The sequence below is a fragment of the Vidua chalybeata genome, chromosome 3 (genome assembly GCF_026979565.1).
Source record: "Vidua chalybeata isolate OUT-0048 chromosome 3, bVidCha1 merged haplotype, whole genome shotgun sequence".
NCBI classification, from domain to species: domain Eukaryota; kingdom Metazoa; phylum Chordata; class Aves; order Passeriformes; family Viduidae; genus Vidua; species Vidua chalybeata.
Window position 1 is genome coordinate 104,262,525 of NC_071532.1, and position 17,974 is coordinate 104,280,498.

The 17,974-nt window shown below is 37.0% G+C and overlaps 1 protein-coding gene across 6 annotated transcripts in view; it reads right to left on the reverse strand.

Annotated features, from left to right (window-relative positions):
* Positions 1-17,974, reverse strand: part of LDAH (lipid droplet associated hydrolase) — a 111,123-nt gene that overhangs the window by 60,788 nt on the left and 32,361 nt on the right. For all 6 annotated transcript variants that reach the window (XM_053939062.1, XM_053939065.1, XM_053939064.1 and 3 more), the window contains one exon: positions 2,077-2,246. In XM_053939062.1, the coding sequence (XP_053795037.1) occupies positions 2,077-2,246 (170 nt within the window). The remainder of the gene's footprint in view (positions 1-2,076; positions 2,247-17,974) is intronic.

Genomic DNA, 17,974 nt, shown 5'->3' on the forward strand with positions numbered 1-17,974 from the left:
TTGACTGGACTTGATGATCTTGAAAATCTCTTCCAACCTTGATGATTGTGATTCTCTGAAAACTGACAGCTGAAGAGGAACCAAGGAGGATAGAGAAGGGGATGTACTTTCTCCTTTTCATGCATGCTAAGGGAGGGACAATCTAGTCTGTATATGGTTGAACCATGGAAGAGCTTTAAATTGTGAAACAAAAGTTTCTTCAGTGAAGCGGGGTCAGGCACTGGAACAGACTGCACAGGGAAGTGGTAGAATCACCATCCTGGAAGTGCTCAAGAAACATGTGCATGTGCCACTGTGGGAACATGCTTTAGTGCTGAACACAGCAATGCTGCATTAACAACTGGACTCAATGACCTTAGAGATCTTTCCCAAACTTAACAATTCTATGGCCCTGTGATTCTAAAAATCAAATCTGCTAAACATACATTCCAAATATAAATGTTTACTGATTATTTGAATAAAAAATATAACAAATTAACCTCTAGCTCAGAATAATAAATTGTAAATAATGAAAGGCTCTTTGCAAAGCAGAGAATTTAAAGACCAAACCCAAAATTCATATAATGAAAAAATATCACCAAGAACTACACAAATATAAAATCAAATGATCTAGCTACTAAAATACACATATGCTCAAAATCTTGTGGGAATCAAATATTCCAGTAAAAATAAAGGGAGAGATGGAAACACAAGTTTCTTATTATCACACTTCATATGTTATAAAACCTAAGAGTTAACTTATTTTTGGCAAAGGGACAAAGATTGCACAATACTCCGGCTTACACAAATATTTTCTATTGTTGAATGCATCTTAAATGTAGCTTGTCATATATTAACTTTATGCACACAGTGCACCATGAGGTCTAAGAGGGTCCCAAAGATCCCTATATTTCAAAATACTGACAAAAAGCTGCCAGCATCCGGTGAGCCAGGTGTAAAAATGTTACTCAACAATTTTTAGTTTAATTGAAAGCAGATAAAATCATTTGAGCAATAAAGACTACAGATTTTGACCCCAAAAAAGTTGGCATGTTTGAACAAATTAATGCACATATTTTCTAGAATGCTCCTTTCTGAAAATATGTAAAATTTCTCTCAAAAATATTCTTGTTTATAATCACAAAGTGAAATATGCTTGCTATTATTATATATCAGGTTATCCTCATGTTTCACATTTTTATCCCTTTTACCTTTAAAGGAAGAAGACTTTAGATGTGCAGTGGAAATGGTTATGAAGCAGTGGATATGCATATATTAATCACATACGTTACATGTATTAACCATGTGCATATATTAACCCCAGACTTCATGTCATCACTAACATGGAACTTCCTTCCACCGAAGATTTTATAAAATAAAGGAAGACGCAATGATTTAATAAGTGTGAATGTTTAAGAATAAAAACTCCCTATTTTCCATTTATCAGCCACTAACAGACAGTTAGTACTGAGCAGTTTGCCATTTACAGAGGGCAAGGATATGGTCCTGCTTCAGCCTTCTTACTGCTTCACAGGGACAAAGAAAAATGTTGAGATATACAGAGAATGCAGTTACAGCTCTCATTCTCATTGAGTTACACAAACCAAGACTGAATTGCAGAAGCAGTGATATTTGTATTAAATTTTAAAGTCAATGTCTTTCATAGTAGTACTACTCATAATTTATATTACTATTCATTCCCATACATTTTCCCATGTCTAACCAGCAATCAGTTCGCCTCAAGATAAGAGACCACTATAAAATTCACTACCAATCTTAATTTTTAGTGTAACACATAATGCAATTGCCAAACGTCTGGTGATTTGCTTATAAATTATTTAAAGATGACAACAAGGAAGTCATAAATATATGTCTCACCATTATTAATTATTTATATTCCAAGGGCATTAAAGATCCAAATTCAGACTCAGAATTACATCAATCTGCTGTATTATGTTACTAGGATCAAGCCATTTTTTTGTTTGTTTGTGTATAACAAAATAGAGTTTCCACAAGAAATACATGGCATTACCCACAGGCTGAGCACATGCACTGCTTTGCTGATAAAGCAACTCCCATTCAAGAAGGTTCATGTACCTGAAGTTCTGATGCTCGTTTCATCATCTCCAGGGTGATGTAGCAACCAATAGAATGAGCAATCAGTACCAGCTTTATATCTTTTGATACATTCTTTTTGAGGAAGTTCAGCTTATGCTCTACTTGTCCGTTAAGTCCAAAAACATCCTCTAGCTCCTTAATATCTGTGTCTGAAACATAAAAGAAAAGGAGTCCTTTGGTTCAGTGAATAAAATTTCAGGCATGTCTCTTTTTTGCCCCTCTTCTGTAGAACACTGAAATAAAAACATGTATTAATTTTAAAAAAACCAAATAAACCAAACACAAGAAAAACCCCTCACCAGACTTAAAAATTTAATTTTCAGTTACCACCACTGGAAAATACTGACTGATAAATCACATGCACAGGATATAAAGCCTTATGTGTAGTTTGGGAATCAGCACAAGATATGTAAACATGTGGAGATTTCATAGCACATCATCCACTATTCTGATCTCCTTCATTCAGAACAAGACCAAACTCAGGGCATTGGATCAACTTAAATCAATCCAACTTTACATTGGGAGATCAGGACCTACAACAGCAATACTGCCCAGGAATGAGTCCCTCCCCACAGAAGACAAACTACCATATATGTCATCATGCACTAGCAACCTTCAGATATTCAAAATCTCCTGTATTAAAGATGCACAAAAATGTCCCATGGAATGAGGAAAAATAGGAAATGCCTATGTGTCAACACAGAACACCAGCACCTACATAAAATATCCCTGTTAATGCAGGTTCTTATCAATGTTAATTCAGCTGCAAAGAGGAAAATCAAGTTAGCGCTTCATGGTTCTAAATTACTGTACAATTTCAATCCTGTTTTGCCAGGGACCTTCTAAAGGAGCTTGGGCAATCTCTCATGATGAGGATTTAGCTCTTTGCTTCATAGCCAGTCAACAAGACAAACTGAACTGGTGTCTGTAAAAATATACACCACTTCAGGCATCTTTAACTTGCTTATTACAATGGTAATGTGTATCTGAAGTTCCCCAGTCTAAGGGGGTTCACAGCTCTTTCATCTGCTAGAAAAGTGCTTTACCCACTAAACTAAATGTCACTGTTGAGTAAGAAATGATACAGACTCACCAGAAGGCTGGTTTGCACAGCATCTTGCTTTACTTCAAAATTCTCTCTTTTTATAGACTGTTCTGATACAGACAGACCAGATTGGTCAATTAATCAATACATTTCACCTGATTGGCTAATTAACAAAATGCCCTTCTTATAAACAATCTTTAAGAAAAACAGGAAAACAGAGAGTAGGAAAACAATACCTGCAGGTTGTTTATAGTAACAAGCTGTCATTGTTTATCTTCAACTCCCTAAAGTCTCACAAACCGATTCTGGGAGAACTTACTAGTTTTCTCGCTCTCTGACCAGGCTGTTACATCCACAATTAAACACTAAGTTAAGTATACACTACTGCAGTTTTTGCTGGACTACTCTACTGACATGACTGTAAGAAGAAATACTAAAAAGAAGAGTAATAGAAAAGAGACAGAAAGAATGAAGGAATGCATGCCCCTAGCTTACCTAGATGAGATGGAGTGGTACTAGTATCACTTAAATCTGTGCTATTATCTCAGGATAATACTACATACTGTAGTAGACTTCATACTACAGATTAAACTTCTGAGCTTTTATGCTCCTTCAGGCTGACTTGCAGTGCAGTTTTAGCCTGAAGTAAGCTAAACCTCCTGGCAGAATAATTTGGACACACACTGGGGACCAGCTCGTTACTGAGGTTCCTGGCAAAAGCCACCCACCTCTAACAACTCAGGAGCAGCTAACAGAGTGCACACATAGCCCTAACTGGCCCAGTAAGGTGTTTAACTTCCCACTTGGTGTCTTTTGATGAGCTCTGCAACAGTCCCCTGTGTGAAAAATAGATGTGGAAGAAAGTGTCTATCAGGCAAAGACACTGTAAAGATAAATACATTAAAAAGACTGAAATACATTGGAAAACAACTGTACAAGAAAGTCAGAATCATAGTTCTGTTTCAGATTGTTCTGCACCTACTTGAGGAAAGAGGCAACTGTGAGTTAACTGCCTATGACTGTGAACAACATGTATCAAATTATGGCTGTCAGTGCTTTAATTCATACACAGTAAATTTCACGGCAACTGGACAGTAACCTCAAATACTAAAGATTACTAACACTGCTGTAGCGAAGCTATTGGGAGGTTGATATGACAGAACTAATTGGTAGCTCAAGTGGCCTGGCACTACATCACCTTTTTGATCATGTGTATGAAACATACCCTTTATAAGCAAAATAATTGCTCAAGATGGATCTTTTCTGAGTTTAAATAATTACCATCAAGGTCCCAACAAAGTTGCTCTTCAGTTAAACTAGTATTTCTGCTAAAACTACCAATGACTGTATCCCAGCATAATTTAGAGCAATTTACTCAAAACAAAAAAGGGTTTACCAAAATACACCCAAGGAATGCAAAATTAGATGAGAAGTGATATTTTGTTTATTAGGCTTTCCACATGTAATGGAAAACAAAGAGTTTGTTCTATTTTCCAAAACCCTAAATAAAACCCCTAAGGCAAAACCACTGTTTTTAAATTTAGTTTCTACTTTTAGCAAAAGTTGCCATTCCTACATTAAATTACACAGCAGCTCAGCCTCATGTAGGAATAGGTTGTCTACATCCCAAGTCTAATTACAGGTATATGTAACACAAAAAATGCCAGCATAGTAGAAACATGATGGCCTACTAGATAGAGCAACAAGTGAAGGAGTAAGTTATATTGAGTATATATGTATTACAACACTTATTGTAAGATATATGTGTTGGTAACATATATACTGTTGGGTTCAGTGAGTAAATTATCCCTGATAATAATTTGCTATCATTTCCGTACTGTTTCACTCAGGCCCTGCCATCTCAGTAGTTTATCAGCACATCTTTTAATGTTTTACATTTCATTTCAATTATTGAAAATAAGTATTTTCAGCTTATTTTCCAGTTAAAGCACAGGAAAATGAGGCAAAGTAGGTGTACAAATCTTGTAGAGAACTTTTCATGGTTCACAAAACCCCAAAAACCAAGCAGGGAACAAGACAAATTTTTATTTGTATTATTCAGTCTCATGAGGTTAATGGCTTTTCCATACATGAATTCAGCATCTGCTAAAAAGGGCTGCTGAAGACTGCTGCCATGAAATTAATAAATAGCACAGCAGAGACAGTTTAGGCCCATCTCAATACTTTCCAAGTTTAGATTAACTATGTTAGACAAATACAGTTAATTAGCTAAGACATTACATACCTAATTTAATGTTATTTACCTAATAAATACCTAATAAATAGACATTGTGGCAAACATACCCAAACCCATTGGCTTCAGTAGAAATGGGCCTGTTCAGAACCAGCTGTGCTGTCAGAGCAAGAACCCTGAGGAAGGACATGGCTGGGGATTGAGAATAAAGTGAAAACAATGGCTTTTTCCTCCTTGCATTTGGCCAGACTTGAGAACACTCAATTCAAGCCTGTGCACCAGTGTTTCCTTAAGGGAGCCAGGGAGAGTTGAGCCTGCAGAAGCGATTTTTAATTGGATGGATGGGTCAGATGTGATTGATGATGATCATGGACACTCATTCTATTGTGGGCCAAATCACCCTCAGAGCAGCCCTGCTCACACACTCAAAGCAAAGATGCTCTGATTCCCTTGGCTACTGACCTGTGTTGCACACACAGAGAACCTCTCTGAGACTGCCAGTCAGTCCTGACAGCCAAGGCTGACCCCAGAGAATTGTTTCAGCTGTTTAATACAACCTTTCCTTTTCTTCTGAAATAGTGGTTTATTGCCAAAGCCAATCATCTTGGCACTATTCCTAGAGAAGCCACACTGGGGAATGAGCATGTAGTGTGGGAACTGGTAATTCCCATGCAAAACTCTCATCATGGACCAACCCCACACTCCTCAGGTGAAGCTCCAGCGTCACATAACCCTGTACTGAAATAGACATCCTATTTGACATCTGGACAAACACAAAATTGCCCACGCTTCGTGTCACTTCATGTTTCCCCAACACAAATGCTACACTTGTAATAGTCCAAAATGTGCAAGAGTTGGGCTGCATCACAAGTCTGAAAGATTTATTTATTTATTTTACAGAATAAAATCACCCAGGGATTATCCAAAATCAACATGAATTTCTTGGGTGGAGAAGCTTAAATGGGTTCTTTGTATAAGCAAACAGACTTGCACAAACACACTGGCAGTCAGCACTCCAATGGCTCTACATCAAAGAAGAGACCAGAGTGACTTCACCTCAGGTGTGGAATACATGCCATGGCTGAAGGAGAGCTCATTTAAGCAGTTTTCAGATAGTAGAGATTATACGACTTGTACCTTATGCTACAAACACCCCATCTGGGCTAAGACATGATTTTAAGACTTTATGTAACTGGTGTATTAAAAGAAATACTGTATTTCTTTTTTTTTTTTTTTTTTTGGCAAAGCATTAATTTTCAGATGTGCTTTTGGAAAAACAAATGTGCCATCACTTTAATGAATCTCTTTTTCTAACCTCTGCTAAAACTACAGGGAGAAAACAATGATAGATTAAAATAAAGTGTTTGCTCTAAGATTACTTGACAAGTTAATCTTGCTAGGGAAGAGGACTTTGGTTTTCAGGGAAATAACAGAGAATTGTGTTTGTTTGTTTTTCTGCTGTGTATGCAAGGGAAATTCTTATGCAGAAAAAAAGTCTAGCATTTATATGAGCAGACTTGAGGTTGCCAATTCATAAAAGTTAGCCTTTCATTAAAAGTCTGCTGAATCATAGACTTCTTTTTACTGGAAGATTCAAAAAGATACTGGAGGCCTGACTTTCTAACAAGACCTTTAAATTTCTGCACACCTTTGTACTTCCCTAATTTTACATGTCCAAATTCCGAATTGCCCCGGTCACAACAGGTGACTGAGTATTTGAGCTCAGTACATATGAACACTTGTCCACTTGTCATGGAGTGACTTCGAAGAATGTCCCAAGATCAGCTCATAAACAAGGCCTCCAAATTACTCCTGAACAAATAAGGAACCATGAGGAAAGCTGACCTGCAATTACATGTAATGAAGGAAAGGGAGATAAAAACCACTGGTCTACCTGCACTGTATCTTCCTCTTCCATGGACCATTGACTCTAAGAAGTGGTAGCAGGATATCTAAGGACAAACTTCAAGCAATCACTTCTATAAACTTGTGTGGTCAAGAATTTTCAGAACTGGACCTTTTGCAGGGTAAGGACAAGTAAGTGTCTGGAGACTGAACGAGTGGGGTAGCTCAAGGACATATAAATTCCTCTGCATCTCCACCAAATACCCAAGTAAAACCAACATATTGAGCCAAGTGTTGTAGACTTTACATATACCACCTCTTTTTTCTACCGCAAACACACAGACAGACACTGGTGGAAGCAGCAGTAGTTTTGACTGAATAACTTATGTTTAGATGAAGCAACACCTGGAAAGTTTTTATTTTTTCCTTTATGTAGTGACAGGCAGAAACATTAACCAAATTACTTAGCTTAGCTGTTAAAATGGTGTGCATAATATGAAGTCTAATTCTGGAAATTAAATAAATAATTTGATTGCTTTTTTTCCTCATAGGAAAAGACAATAATTCCTAAAAACTGAACCATGCACTTTGAAAGTGTTAAAATAGAACTGTAAGCTTGAAAATTGAGACTTAAGGTTTGTGGGTCTAGTATGGGCATCCCCTAAAGATATATTGCTCAAAGCCTAACTGCTTCACTCAATCTTTTATTTGATTAGTGAACCATGGATAATTTGTATCAGCAAGCAAAAAAATGCCAAAGAAATAGGATGGAAACCCTGAAAGAATGTTAAATAAATATTGAAGAACTCCTCCTGACACCAAGGACCAGGTCTTAAAGCATTGTGTTTTAGATTAACCCTTAGACCTTAGTCTGGCCCTAGCACCCTCAGGAACTGTTCATGAAACTTTTAATATAAACACACCACTCATTAGTGTTTATTAGAGCAATTACTTTTTGTAAAGGTATCCTCCACAAATAAATTACCATTTACTCAAGACACTGAAGTGGTCATATGTATTATTTTCTTTACTAAAAAAAAATAACAAGGCCTTGTTTTACAAATTGAACTACTGATTTCCTTTGCTTTCTACACACCTATTGCTGGGACACTTGTTTAACACCTAATATGTTTTTCAAAGGAAGCTATATTATAATTAAATTAGTACAAGAGTAGTCTGACAGAATGAACTAATAAACATGACAAGTACTAAACCCCAGACTTTTATTAAAAGCATACAGAAGCACCCTGAACTTTTAAAATTATCTCTTAGAAACTTATTTTATTTTACATTCCCAGTCTTGTTTCCCTCTGTTCAGAGTAACTATTATCAAGTAATTATGAAAGAACAGTACAAACTTTGAAGCAGAATTTTGTTGGTTGTCTCCAATGCAAGGCAAACATCATTAAAACATGTTTTATTATGCAGTTCTACACCAATCAACATCTCCATTCCAAGCACTTTAATGAGCACAAAGCAAATGTTATATGGGTGTTTTACATAATGTATATATTAAAAGTTTTCTGTATTTGAATGACTGCATTTTATAGTCAGTAAGCTGAATAATTGCAGGAAGTGCAATCTCTAAGAATTCTCAGCATTGTATTATAATGAGAGAAAACAAACAATAAAACAAACTTACAAAAAAAACTCCACACTTTGCAGCATACAGGCTAGAGACCCATCACTGTACAGGAGCAGATCTGAACTTCCAACATAAAATGACCTCATGGGGCAAAAAACAAAGAAGTCTGAGTCCCTGGGAAGGTGATTGTCCATGCTATGTTTTTTGTTTCTGGACACACTGAAGTCAAGTACAAGGCTGTGTCAATGCCCCCCAGTCACCCACACAAACTAAACTGCACACTTCAACACAACTTACTTTTATACAGATTAACAACAGCAGAAAACCAGACTAATGAGGTTCTGCACACCACCAAGAATGGGGAGGTATAGCACAGATGGTAAGGAAAGGACAGAAGAAATTGTGTGAGTATTGAAGGCAACAAAAATAGGTGAGTATCACTTCACAGGCATTGATTCCATCGGTTATGACTAATGAGGTGCTGCACCACAGTAGGCAAGTCCAACAGTCACACCTATTGAAAATAGCACTTCAAAACTTTGGGAAGTTTAAACAGATACAAATAGAGAAAGAAAGACTGAGAGCAAACAAGGGAGAGCCAGAGTTTAGAGCAGAGTAAGACAGCTGGCCAAGGAAGACAACCCATGTTATTTCACAGACAGGAAATAAAAAGAATTATTTTCAAAGTAAGAGAAAATGAGAAGGTGCACACCATGATACTAAGAGAAAGAAAAGGGAAAAAGCAAGGAGTTGAGAGGGGCAGTTATACAACAGTCCAAGTTACAATACAGAATCTGTACTTCACAGTGATTGGACAGATTGATGGGTGACATTTTCTGAAGTGTTTGATGCTTCTACTGAATTCAAGCTGTAACTTTTAATTTGCTAGGCCAGTCCAAATTTTTCTTGAAAATCCATCCAAAAGTTTTATTCAGTACTGTGGTATCAAACAAGACTGACATGTTCAATTAAGTATGACTCTTCAGAACAATACCAAAATAACAGTAATGCACTTCCTGTTTCACCAGCTCCTATAACGGGCATTAGGATGGCATTCAGTAAACTTAGTCTATTTCTTTGCCCTTGTGAATATTCACCTTGGATGACACTGTTTCAATAGAAGTATAAAGAGAAATGTAGGTTTCTATGTTCATTTTTCCACAGAAATGTCAAATTTAATATCCAGATCCAAATTATGTAACAACATCCTTTTTAAGGAGTAAATGATCCAATTAGGCAAGCATGACATTTTTCCATCTTTCATCTGTATCCCTCAAAACTGATGGATTATAAGAACCCTTCAATATTATTATCTTCTATTCTCTGCTGCAGTAAACTGGTAGCACAGAACTGACTGCAAAGAGCTACGTCTGTTTATGGCAGCAGAGAATAAGACTCCCTACTAGCAGTGCTGAGGGCTGTAGCACAGCACATCTGCAAAACATTCTTCAATGCAGTGCCACCTCACAGGACTCAGTCAACACTCCCAGTGCTACCTGCCTTGAAAAGCTTTGTAATCTCTGCCTGGGCTCCTCTTCTCACAAGGAGTGTGACCGGACAGCAGAGGGAACCAAGCATGGCTCAGTGACTCCCAGCACTGATACCCACTGATAAAAGAGAAACAGACAAAACAGCACCTGCAAAAGTCTGAATTTATGAAAATCAATGGTAAAACTCGGCAGAGCAAACAGATTTCACCTTGTACTTTGCATAAATGTAGCAGGTTTCTTTATCAGTTGTTGATGCCTTAAGTAACCATACGCTGTGCAGTGCAAATTTTGTATCTTTGGGGAAGAAACACATTTTTGTGAAATGACTACTTTAAATTCTGATTTATATCTTTTCTTCACCAGTGTTCTGCTACACTGTTTAAAAATTAATTCTCTGTTACCAAGATAGCAGTTTCCTTTTTAACCTTCCTGAAGAAAATGCTCAAGGTTTCTTTACTAACCATGCACTTGAAGTGCCCAGCACACAACTATGGCAACCTGCCCAAGGTACTGCTGTGATAGTTTTATTCTACTTGGAGTTTTACCTGATAGGTGAAATAGAGACTGAAGTGCCACCAGTACAAAACTGAGTACTTAAAGGGGCTACAAGAAAGCTGGAGAGGGACTTTTACAAGGACATGGAGTGATAGGAGAAAGGGAAATGGCTTTAAACAGGAAGAGGGCAGGTTTAGTTTAGATGTAAGGAAGAAATTCTTTACTGTAAGTTGTGGATGCCCCATCCCTCAAGGACAGGTTGGACTGGGCTTTGAGCAGCCTTATCCCATGGAAGGTGTCTCTGCCCATGGTAGGGGATGAATAAGGGAGTTTTGGTCTTCATTTTGCACATGTGAGAGGTCCTTCATGGAAAGTAAATCAGTTCACCACAAGCAGTTCTAGAGTCACGGCTGTAAAAAGTTTGGTTTCCTCACTCATTTACGTTAGCAGATATTGAAGCAACAGCTCAATACAAACATATTGAAACTGCCTGAGGCTTTACACTATGATTTATATAATAAGACACATCACCTGAGTTTTATCTGCGCTCTAGACATAAAAAGCTCCAAGTATGATGAAGTAGTTTCATAGTGAAGTGTATTCAGGAACACTGATATTGCCTTCTTTGTGATTAACTGAAAAATCCCCCAAATCATGTAAACCATAGCATGGAAGGAAGTGGCAGCAAGCCTAGCAATAATATGCTTGAAACCATAGTTCTGTTCTAAAAAAAGTGCCACTACCATGGCACTGCCAAAGAATTTAGATTATCTGCTACAACATTTACCCCAATGGGGAATTACATGGCAAACAAGTATTCACCTGACCACACCGGTAATTCAATAACTGTAGTAAATTAGGTTATTTTAATATATGTATTAATTGACAAAACCTCAAATTCAGCCTTTAGAAATGTAAAAATATGTCTATCTTAAAGGAAGACAGTAGTGCCACGTGGTATCAAAACTAGAAAAAAGAAAAACTTCATCCAGCAAGCAGCAATGAGACTCACTCATTCAACCTGAATCCACAGTACCACATAATTTTGTTCTTTATCATCTCTTCAAGCACTCTGCCTCTACTCAGATCTTACAGATTTAAGATACACTAGAGGTAACAGTAATTCATTACTGGTTACTTAAGAATGAGGCCATTCGCAGTCACTTCTTCTGCACACTCTGCCTTACAGTTTCCTGTATTTCCCTGAAATGCCTACATTGCTCCTCAAAGGAAGGGAAATTCCTAAAACTGAAACAAAACCAGAAAGGATCCATGTTCCAAACCTGATTATTTTTAGAATCTGGAATGATGTTGTGCATTACTGATAGTTTCTCACTCTTACAGCTGTAGATCACTATCAATTAAAAATAAAAACGTCATTAAACACTGGACTGATCCCATCAAGATCTGCACCATTTGTTTCAAGTTTTATGGGTATCAAAATTAAATCAAAGGTCCCTAATACAAATTAGAATTGCTATATTAAAGTAATGATCAGCTTTTCTTCCTGCAGCCAACCTGTGAAGTGAATAAACTTTTTGACTCAACTATAAAAACAAATCCAGGCTGCCTCTTACACCTTCAGACATAATGATTATTCCCTGCTGTGGGGTTACTTCATTGTCATTCTGTTAGCAGATGCAAGAATATCTTTCAAATTGAGTTGTGTTAAAAGATTTTTAAGTATTCTCCCTGGGGAAAATAACCTGATCCTCTAAATACTGTATTTTTTTCAAATTACATTAGGTTTTACTTTCCCTTTAACAGTATGGTAAACATTAAACAGGCTACTCTGAAACATCATAGCAATGCTCATCCCAGGAAACTGTGACCTGCCTTCAGACACCAGAAGATGTTACCTCTTGACCAGGTAGAACATTCTTGAACACTTTTCTCCCCAACTAAAGCCACCTGCATCTAAACAGAAATGGTGGTATCAGTTGGAGAACATACCTATGTCATGGGACAAAATGCACAAAATAACCCATAAACAATTTCAAAACCTACATCCAAAGTTTCCTGGAATGCAGTAAAGACATTGTGCTCTCTAATGGATGAATTCTTGCCTTTTTTTTTTTTTTCTTTAAACATCTTGTTTTCTGGATAAAGATCCAGAAGATTGTATCAGTTTTCAAAAATCTTTAAAAACAGAATTATATTTTTCTTATTTGTAGGTATGGATAAAAAATTCTGGTTCTTTTAACCAAGGAATTAGTTGAATGAAGTATTAGAATGGATTAAAAAGCTCTCCACGTGGACATTTTTTAATAATATTCCAATACATATTATGTCAACAAACTTAGTGGAAAAGCTTTAAAGAAAGAGAATGCAGAGAACCTATTTTTCATACAGCTATAAGAAATGTAAAGACAAAGTCCTAGTCCTTGTAATGTCAGCAAAAATTAGTCACTACTCCGTCAAACGCAATGGGATATACATTAAGCAGTACCAAAACGAGCTTAATAGTGTTTAAATGATCTTTACAATTAAATACATGGCTGCTATGATAATATAAACACTTAAAATTGTTAACATTTTGAATGGCCAGAAAAGAAAACAACAGAGCAACTTAGAAATACTTCATATACGGCAAAATTTTAATTTTCTTAGTTTTGATTTTGAACGGAAGACTTTCAAACACATGCTTAAAATTAAGCAGGACTGATAAAGTCAATGCCAAATGCCAAGATTTCACTCTAAGGATGTATTTGCATAATTATGGGCATGATTACGGGACCTCCATGAATAATTAACTGAATGTGGTTTAAAGGAAAGAAGTAAATGGAGTAGTGCACCATCCCTAGGGCTGCTTACTTTTCACACACCTAGATTTCAAGCATTCCATTGGGTTCATAAGATGAACTGACCATTTGTTTCCTTAAAATAGACACTAAGCATTAAAGCCATACAGTAAAATTCAGATCTTACCAGGCCAAGACAAAAACCTCAACATTTAAATGGCTCATAATAACTTTTACACATGCACACAAGCTTCCTTCCTTAGGTTGTCTTTTCCAAGACAAGGAAGGAATAAGGTTTCTGGGTAACAGCAGTTGCTGGATCACGAGGGGCAGCAGGACTGCACTGCAGTGAGCTGACAGTTCCTGTCCCATCCTGTGAAAACAAGCAGTCCTTCTGTGCACACCTTGACCTGGGATCCCTCACTGCTGACAAATACCACGTGAGGAGCTCCATGTGAAATTAGTGCCAAGGCCAGCTCCATGAACAGGAACCTTCCCCTCTCTATATATTAAAAAAAAAAACTACATCTGGTATGAAATAGTTGTGAAACCAGCATAATTCTACTGTGATGGCATGCTCGAAACTTAGGGATTTTGTTGTATCTACAGTGTGATACCACTAGACTGTGAAACATTGTGTCATATAAATCTGCATTACAGTTAAGCAGAATTTTAATGTATTCTAGGCCATAAACATGACTATAGAGTTTTCTGCATCTGTAATATAGAAATATAATGGACTAAACCTCAAAGGAACTTAAAGATAATTCATCTTTCACTGATTCTCAGATATTGTAATTGATAAGCCTAGGAAGCAGAAAATGTTATTGAAATAGAAATTAATGTGAATTAAATGTATATAACATGACTGAAATGTGTATAAGCATAAGCTTAAAGTATGCATATGAGATGCCAGCCCAACTGCCTTCCTACTGCTTTTCTCCCTATGTATATATGTATACAAGACATAAATGCTTTTTAAACACGGCTATCACTGCATACCTCAGTGTGGCCACATATCTGCTGTTATAACTTATCATACAGGGCTGAAGCACAGATAAGGATTTGCTGGTCAAAAAACTTCTGAATATGACAGAGATTAATTCTGAGGTTTTTTTTTTTACAGACCAAAGAAACTGCCAGTATCTCTGATCCACCTGATTTAGCAATGTAGGTATTTTCCCTCATCAGCAATTGCTAATAACATCTATTCTACTTATAAATAAATGAGTCACAAGCCAGTAAAAACTATGAAATGCATACAGAGTCCTTGTGCCCGTGTAACTTCTGTCCCTGGGAATGTTTAAGACCAGGCTGGATGGAGCTGTGAGTAACCTGGTCTAGCAGAAGGCATCTGTGTCCATGGCAGGGGGGTTGTAACTAAATGATATTTAAGCTCCCTTCCAACCCAGGCCATTCTATAATTCTGTGATACACAACAACAAGGAAAAGTCCCTATGTTTAGGAACCCAGTTCTTGGAACACCAAACTTCCATGACCTCCTCCTCTCCTGTTTGCAGCCATGCAGACCACAATCCCACTCCTTGCCAGCACCACACATTCACAGTGGCACAACATCTCCAAGGGCACTGCAGCAAATGCTTACACAGAAGTGTTATTGGAAAAGTATTCTTAATCACTATTCATTCCACTTAGCAAGTGGAAAGCAGCGAAAGTGCCAAGTGCATCTGATCAGCCAGATCACAGTTTGGGAATCACTGCCCTAAATAACTCGTAACCTCTTATTATAGAACACCACACTCTTTGTCTTGCTCAAGCTACTATTTTAGGCTCTTTCCTGCCAGCAAAGCATATCATGATGGTAAAAACTTATGGCTCATATCTGCTAATCATGCCCACACTTCTATCTGTCATTTGGTGGACAATTAGCCAGCAATTAACAAGATTATTAATTTGCTGAAGTATAAATTCAATTTTACCCTAACAATTTCAGTCATTTTTTCTGGATTTATACCACTTGAGCTAGAGGCGGATTCTCACTCACAGTCAATTCTGCAGTTTCATTAGAAGCCAGAGAGCTGCAAAAGCAAACTCCATTCAGATGAATTATAACAACAGTCAAGAAGCAATATATCAAATAAATTTAAGCTACACACCGCTTCCAATTTTTCCTGTAATGCTAGAATTTATTTCTTTTTATGCACAACTTAATTTGAGTTCAAAAATTCACACTGATGGTACATTAACATTTCAGGTTCACATAATCAATGTCTTCACAGATAATTTATTATTCCTTCACCACTTCTCTGCTTTTCCCATACTGTTTCTTAGGATGTAATTCAGTTTCAAAATGGTCTGAAGGCCCTACTCCCCCTGTGTAAAGAGCAAGCAGCAGAAACACTCTTTTGATGGACTAGAAATCAATCATTAGCTATTTTTTTCACCAAGAACCATAAACTAAGGCTAGTTTAGCAGATTTTAAGGACACACTATTATTTTCTACAGGCCATAGAACATAAAAGATCAAACTAGAAATTTATTTTGTAAATTGACTATTAAGAATGCCACTCAAAATTTCCTGTCATGCAGAAGGAAAAACATGCCTTGCTGATTTGACTGTGTCAAACTCAATACTCATGTGTATAGTTTATGAACTTCTAGAGATTTATCTTGAATATAATTTATAATTTGACTGAATATTGTATCATTAAGTCATGAATGCTGATTAGCTACTTATAAGGTATATGATATTTTAATACATCATTTGTTTCTCTTTAGTTGATTAAGATATGAATCACAGGATTCCATATTTCTGTAGCACTTGGCAAATATAGACTATTAGGACAAATACATTAATAATTTAATTCTGATTTAATTTTTCTTTATTCTCAGTCTCACTTTGCTACCTAAAGTAGTATATTGGCAGCCCTAAGGACAAACAAAAGCATGTCTTCCATCTTCTTGAAGGACATTGAGGTGTTGGAGTGTGTCCAGAAAAAGGCAATGAGCTGGGGAAGCGTCTGGAGCCCAAATCTGATGAGCAGCTTAGAGAGCTGGGGGTGTCCAGCTTGGAAAAAAGAAGTTCAGGGAGGACCTTACTGCTCTCCACAATTACCTGAAAAGAGGCTGTAGCCAGGCAGGCAGAGGTTGGTCTGTTCCAGGTAACAAGGGATACAACAGGAGAACATTACCTCAAGTTGTGCCAAGAAAGGTTCAGGTTGGACACTAGGAAAAATTTCTTCACTGAGAGTGGTTAAGCATTGGAACAGGCTGCCCAGGGAAGTGGTGGAGTCAGCATCCTTGGAAGTGCCCAAAAAACAAGCAGATGTGGCACATGATATGGTTTAGTGGGTATTGTGGCATTTGGTTGCCTTAGTCTTTTCCAAATGTAATGATTCCATGATTCTACACTTATTTCTGTCTGAAATGTTCTATTTCTTATTTCTCATCCAGCCACAGCAGATGTCCACAGAATTAAACCACTTTAAAACATTGCTATGTATGTACACCTGCTGTCTATGCATATGTTTTATGCTAATTTTAAAGAAAAATAAGAGAGAACTAGAAAACTGTTCTTCTTTTTGTAATTTTGCCTACACCTAAGGATTGATGTTGGTCTGTTTTACATTCACAGCAGTGTTTAAAACAAATGTCTTTTTAAAAGCTGAGGAGGAGGATAAGGGCATTGAAACTGAGGTATAACTTCTGTATTGTATTCAATGAGTAAAATTAAGTTTCAAATAGTTTTGCACGGTGGATTGACTGCTGGATGTTCAATTAATGGTGTGTGCCTCTGTGGAGCAGAGTTTGCAAGAGTTCTCTGAATAGAAGGATATCATACAGAAGTAGAAATGAAGGGTGAAGCTTTGTTCAGTTTTCAAATTGCTAAGTGATATCCCCCCAGTCAATTAGGGAAGTAGTCTGTGATTGATGGCTGCTGTTGGAAAACTTACTTTAGTCTTTATTAGACTTCCAAAATGTACTTGAACTAAGTCTTATCAGCTGTATTATTCCTTTGTAGTTTCCTACATCATTCATAAGTCATGTGCACAATTTAAATGCTTGCACACTCTAAATCACTCTATATCAGTGGTCTCCGAAGTGGGGTGTTTGCAGAGTGTGATATAGGAAGAAAATATCCAGAAACACTGGCTTTACTGCTACATCGTCTAGAGGACTTCCTACATCAATCAGCTTTCAGGACAGGAATGCTGCAGGTTCCCCCACGTTCACTGCAGGTTCCCCCATCTAAGTATGCTTGGAGCACCATCTCTTACTGCAGATCTGCATGTTAAAAGACTCTTAACAGATACACAGGCAACCTCTCCCCTGCAAACATCCCATGCCCCAGTCTTAGAAATTCGTACTTGCTTCCAGGTAATTCACTGATTTAGTACAGCTATTTTTAAATTCAGAGATAATTAAATCTCTCCCAACGTACTTAATCTCTGGACATTTAATTTAAAAACATACTTCTCTAATCTACTCTTCTTAACATAAACACATTCTAGAGCTTTTTCA